Source organism: Enhydra lutris, unplaced genomic scaffold (assembly GCF_002288905.1).
Source record: "Enhydra lutris kenyoni isolate GAN:26980312 unplaced genomic scaffold, ASM228890v2 scaffoldscaffold73, whole genome shotgun sequence".
In the NCBI taxonomy this organism is placed as follows: Eukaryota; Metazoa; Chordata; class Mammalia; order Carnivora; family Mustelidae; genus Enhydra; species Enhydra lutris.
The window spans coordinates 1,237,553-1,243,798 of record NW_019154157.1 but is presented as its reverse complement, the minus strand read 5'-3'; the positions used below and the strand labels follow the sequence as shown (position 1 = coordinate 1,243,798).

Below are 6,246 nucleotides of genomic sequence, written 5' to 3'. Positions count from 1 at the left end.
CATGTATATGCAAACCAGAAAGGGCACAAGAACAGAAAAAGCTCAGGCAACTCAAGAATTATTAATGCATGTGCCCAGCCAAGTTGACAGGGTGATATGCATGACATGAGAGGAGATGGTCTCTTTCTTAAAGGATTTAGTGTCTAATTAAGGGGGCACAGCTTCTACTGGCAAAAAAGTAATAGAGCAATTAGGAACTCAATCACAAAGCCTTGAAGATTCTACTTACTATATCTAAATCATTCATTCCTTACTCTGCTGTCACTTCCTTATCCAGGTCCTACTTGGTCAGTTTCTGTCCATCTATCCGGTACCAGCTCTAGGAGGCTTCTTTGATATGTGCCAAGTCTCATCAGTCATCTGAGATGGTTGCCCCTCCTGTGTGAGTTTTCTCAACATTCCATGCATAATTCTCTCCTTGTACTTTTTGCACCATAGTGAGCATGCATCTGTCTCTCCCACTGGGATGTAAGTTTCCCAAAAGAAGGGACCATTGCTTTTTATATTTTTCTATTCTCTGCATCTTATTCAGAGCTGGACACATATGGTATTAGGTTAGGGAGGAAATAAAAAGTGAGAGATAAAATGATCAAGAAAGGGACGCCTGGGTGGCTCAGTTGGTTGGGCAGCTGCCTTCGGCTCAGGTCATGATCCCAGCATCCTGGGGTGGAGTCCCACATCGGGCTCCTTGCTCATCAGGGAGCCTGCTTCTCCCTCTGCCTCTGCCTGCCATTCTGTCTGCCCGTGCTCACTCTCTCTCCCTCTCTCTCTGACAAATAAATAAATAAAATCTTTAAAAAAAATGATCAAGGGACGCCTGGGTGGCTCAGTTGGTTGGACGACTGCCTTCGGCTCCGGTCATGATCCTGGAGTCCCGGGATCGAGTCCCGCATCAGGCTCCCGGCTACGCGGGGAGTCTGCTTCTCTCTCTGACCTTCTCCTCACTCATGCTCTCTCTCACTGTCTCTCTCTCAAATAAATAAATAAAATCTTTAAAAAAAAAATGATCAAGAAAGTCAAGTGAAAGTGGGGATTAAATCATATAGAAATGACATTCCTGGTGGGAATACTGCTTGAGCAAAATCTCAGAGGTGGGGAATAATGGGACTGGAATGGCTCAGGCAGGCAGAATGAGGCCACACAGGGAAGGCCCTGAGTTTCAAACAATGGGTAGGTTACAATGAAAAATAGAAATCAAATCAAAGAGGAGCTTATCCTATACAGACTCCCAGAAAAACATACCTGGACAGAGTTTGGATTTAAAGGAAAAAGCCTATGATGTCACTTACATTCCATTCAAATGCTGCAGTGGCAATTCCTGAAGCCGCTCCTGTCCCAGCCAGCCCCACAAAGTGGCCACTGCCAATGTTACTAGCGAAGAGAGAGGCCCCCATCTGGAATCCAAGAGAATAGATGAGTATGAGTTAAGAGATCCAAATCAGATTCCTTAACAACAGGCAAGTGTTGAGATGTTTCCATCATGCCTCCTTAGGGCAGGAGTTCTGTGGGCTGAATCCAACCATTCACCAGTTTTTGTGTGGTTGATAAGCTAAAAATGCCTTTTTTCTTTTTTTTTTTACATTTTTGAATGGTTTAAAAAAACTAACGAAGACTCATATTTTGTGAAATTATATGAAACTCAAGTTTCAATGTTCATCAATAACTTTATGGGGACACAGCTGGGCTTGTTGGTTTTACATATTCACTCTGGCTGTTTCTGTCCTACAACAGCAGAAACAGCATTGTGTGACTGCAATGGACTGTATGGCTCAAAACTCTAAAATACTTACAGTCTGGCACTTTACAGAGAACATTACAGAGAACTTTGCAGGGAAACATTAATTTATCCACCCAGATACTCTGGGTTGAGACTGTTCTTGGATAAGAACTGCCAGACCTCCTGTTGGCCCCCTCACTCATCCTTAAGGACTGCAAAGGTGGATAGGAGGAAGTTTTTCTTCATTCTCCCAGCCCTAAGGACTCTCTTCTCACTTACTTCTTCTTCTGTCACAATGTCTACTGTGTTTAAGTATCAAAGATAAAGAGAAATCTTGTGAGTAGGCAGGGGCAAGCACTAGTCTTGACAAAACAGAATTGGAGTGTGGGACTGCTGCAATGCTCATTCTCCCATTCCCATCTTTCCAACCCTTTGTAAAACCACTTTTTCTATTCAGACATTTGGATCCAGGGGATGGGATTGAGCTCACTGGTGGCTATGGGATTGGTTGAGACTTGAATGTTTCATAAACAGTCTTAAGAAGGCAATTTCTGATTGGACACTTCAGTAAGAGTCCATCTCAAGCTTGCAGTTGGTCTGCTTCAACCACTCTGGCCAAGTCACTTCCCACTCTCCACTTTCATTCCTACAACTTAATCAGCAGATCCATGAAGGAAGAATGTACTGTGCACCCACTGTCTTACCCAACACTCTGCTGATGCTGTATGGATTCAGGAAAGAACATGGACCTTCTGGCACAATGGGACTCTTGTCAAGGAGGTCAGACATTAAAAACCCAGCAAGGAAAAGATCAACTGAGCAAGAGTCAAAGAGGCATCATGATTTACAACATCACAGGGAACACACAACCACTATCATAACTGCATGGATCATAAGGACTAGACAGTCAGGCCAGAATGCAGGGTGAGACATCTCAAATGAGGCAGGGCTGGAGTTGAACATTGAAGGAGGAGAGCAGAAAGGGGGATGCTCATCCAAACAAGAGGGGCAGCCCTGGTTCAGGATTGGGAACAAAGAAGGAACGTGTTGGGGATGCTAAGGAGCCAAGGCAGAAGATTCTTGATGAGGACCAGAGGAAAAAATATGACACAGAGCTGAACTGAATATTCTCAAATGCCACATTAATGACTGAAATGCACACACATGTATATGCAAACCAGAAAGGGCACAAGAACAGAAAAAGCTCAGGCAACTCAAGAATTATTAATGCATGTGCCCAGCCAAGTTGACAGGGTGATATGCATGACATGAGAGGAGATGGTCTCTTTCTTAAAGGATTTAGTGTCTAATTAAGGGGGCACAGCTTCTACTGGCAAAAAAGTAATAGAGCAATTAGGAACTCAATCACAAAGCCTTGAAGATTCTACTTACTATATCTAAATCATTCATTCCTTACTCTGCTGTCACTTCCTTATCCAGGTCCTACTTGGTCAGTCTTGACATTACACTTGCTCTCATAATGGATGACACACTATCATTTACTGGAATGATAGGGCAGTACCTTGGGGTCAGGAGTTTAGGAAAAGACAGCAGCAAGTAGGCAACAAATGCACATAAGAAACTCAGCATTCCCAGTGTTTTCTTTATTCACTCTAAAACATGCACACAGGAAATTTGTCTCTGGGAAACTCTGACCCACTTACCGGCCACCAGGCTATATCTCCACCAGCCAAGAAGAAACCTCCAACGGTGCCCCGGTTGGTCTTCAGCATCGCCTAAGCAGAAGGGAAGACATGTGAGGGTCAAACCACCACAGGATCACCCACGGTGCTACAGATGCTCTGGCTAGAGTGTTCATAGTGGTCACTCTTCCAGCACTCTTGAAGATAAACATTTTCCTAGAAACTGTGATATAGCATCAATTTTTAAATTTTTTAAACACAGTAGACAAAAATCATAGTTTCATAGAAATAGAAGGACTTTAAAAAATCATCTTCCCCAACTCTGTCCCAATTGCTCTGTTTCTTTTCATTTATGAAAGCAATGAGGGGTGTCACTAAAGCTGTGCTTAGATATAAATTTCAGCCTTACACATATTAATAAAAATTAAGAATGAACGTACATTAATTAAGCACCCAACTGACTCATTTAGAAAGTGAGCAAAAGAAAAAAAGAAAAGAAAAGAAGTGAGATAATTAAAATAACATCTTTATTCATTATACCAGGAGTTGGAGATGCTGAACTGAGTAAGTCCAAACTTCTCACTGCTGGCTTTGTTCAAATGATGGGTTTGGTATGAGAATATATTAACTGAATAAACATTATTTATGTCACGCAAAAGACAATGATTCTGAAGGAAGGATAATGAAATCCAACAGCTGTTAATGTTCCCTTAGCTTTATCATATTGTCGCACCACACCTCTCCCTCCCTCAGACATTTTAACCGTAAGCTTGGTGCCTACCATGAATACCCCATTGGACTCCTACATAACCACAGCCCGACAGCCATCACCACCATGAAATAGATGACAATGACAGAGATGTCAGCAGCATTTTGGATGTGCTCTGACATCTCAGGCGGACCCAGGGTCCCAGTCACAGTGCTGGGGCTTAATGTGCTGGCCATGGCTGCAGGTGATACTTTCCCATCCCAGGGATGGCCCTTTCCTTATATAAGCTCTGGGTTAATAATCAGCCTTGAGGAGGTGGGGCACACTATCAGAGCCAGCTTCTGGATATTTGGACCTTAAACATTTTCTTTGAAGCATTGAGACCCTGGTTCTCCAGCAGTCAGTGTTGAATTAAGTGGATTGTGGGAATGAGCAGTGAAAGATAAGAAACAGGATAAGAATTGCAGGTAAAGAGTGGGGGGTTCACTAAGTGGAAAGATGGGTTTTTAAGATTGACCAGGTTTTATGAAGATTAAAGAGAGATCATGGGGACAAAGAAGGAAGAAGGACAGAGTGAAGGGGCAAGAAAAGAGCCAAGAGGGACAGGGGTGAAGGTCCTTCATGGGACAGATAATATTCTTCATAGAGGAATTATATCTTTTGAAGGTGAGGCTAATTGTGCATTTCATGGGTTCCGAAGTCTCATATTTCTCTGAGACAAGTAATCTAAGTGGGTTTTATATGACACATTAGGACCATGGTGGCCCATGCAGGAAAGGGAAATTGCTCTACAAGCAGGGCTGTTGTGGGACTGAGCCAGAGGTTCTGACAATGAGTGAATCAACCTAAAAGCATGTAATAATGATTCTTTGATTTGTACTTCTAATGCAACCCTTTTCAAAGCTGAAAAGAAGGGCCATCTGTACCCCATTGTTCATAGCAGCAATGGCCACAGTCATCAAACTGTGGAAAGAACCAAGATGCCCTTCAACGGACGAGTGGATAAAGAAGATGTGGTCCATATATATTATAGAGTATTATGCCTCCATCAGAAAGGATGAATGCCCAACTTTTGTATCAACATGGACAGGATTGGAAGAGATTATGCTGAGTGAAATAAGTCAAGCAGAGAAAGTCAATTATCATATGGTTTCACTTCTTTTTGAAGCACAAGGAATAACACAGAGGACATGGGGAGATAGAGAGGAGAAGTGAGTTGGGGGAAATTAGAGGGAGAGATGAACCATGAGAGACTGTGGACTCTGAGAAACAAACTGAGGGTTTTGGATGGGGGGATGTGGGAGGTTGGGTGAGCCTGGTGGTGGGTATTAGGGAGGGTACATATTACATGGAGCACTGGGTGTGGTGCATAAGCAATGAATTCTGGAACACTGGAAAGAAATTTTAAAATAGTGTAAAATAGTGTAAAAAATTTTGTAAAAAAATAGTGTAAAAAATAGTGTTAAAAAAAAAGAATAATATACCATTGCACGTGTATAATACATTTTGTTTATCTGGGGACCCAGGACCCCACCAACTGATTAAAGTTAAAAGTAAAGCCTTAACTTTTTTCTTCCCTCCATATTTTTTGGTAAAACAATGTGGTAAAGTTTATATAACATCAAATTTGCCATAGTTGGCACTTTTTAAAGTAAGCTCTACACCCAATGTGGGGCTTGAATTTATGACCCCAAGATCAAGATCACATGCTTCACTGACTGAGCTACCAGACACCCCCATTGTCATATTTTAAGTCTATAATTCAGTGGCATTAAGAACATTTTCAATATTGTGCAACTATTACCATGATCCATTTTCAGAACTTTGTCATCATCCCTAACAGAAGTTCTCTACCTAATAAACGATAATTCTGTGTTCCTTCCTCTTCCCAGTGTTTGGTAACCTCTATTCTACTTTCTGTCCCTCTGAATTAGCCTGTTCTAGGTACCTCAAATAAGTGGAATCATATAATATTTGTCCCTATGGGTCCAATTTTTTTTTACTTAGTGTGACATTTTTGAGATTCATTCATGTCGTAGCATATATCCACATTGCATTCTTTTCAAAGTGAGTAATATTCCATTGCGTGGATATATCACATTTTGTTTATCCATTTATCTGCTCATGAACAGTGGGTTATTTGTATCTTTTAGCTTTTATGAATAACACAGTTATGA

General features: G+C 41.7%; 1 protein-coding gene across 1 annotated transcript in view; it reads right to left on the bottom strand.

Annotated features, from left to right (window-relative positions):
• The window catches only part of LOC111160068 (low affinity sodium-glucose cotransporter-like), a 64,716-nt gene extending 60,411 nt beyond the window's left edge, over positions 1-4,305 (bottom strand). Inside the window, 4 exon segments of the mRNA XM_022522878.1 lie at positions 1,290-1,394; positions 3,382-3,453; positions 3,814-3,817; positions 4,175-4,305. Of these exon segments, the coding sequence (XP_022378586.1) occupies positions 1,290-1,394; positions 3,382-3,453; positions 3,814-3,817; positions 4,175-4,305 (312 nt within the window).
• Between the last annotated feature and the right edge of the window lie 1,941 nt (positions 4,306-6,246).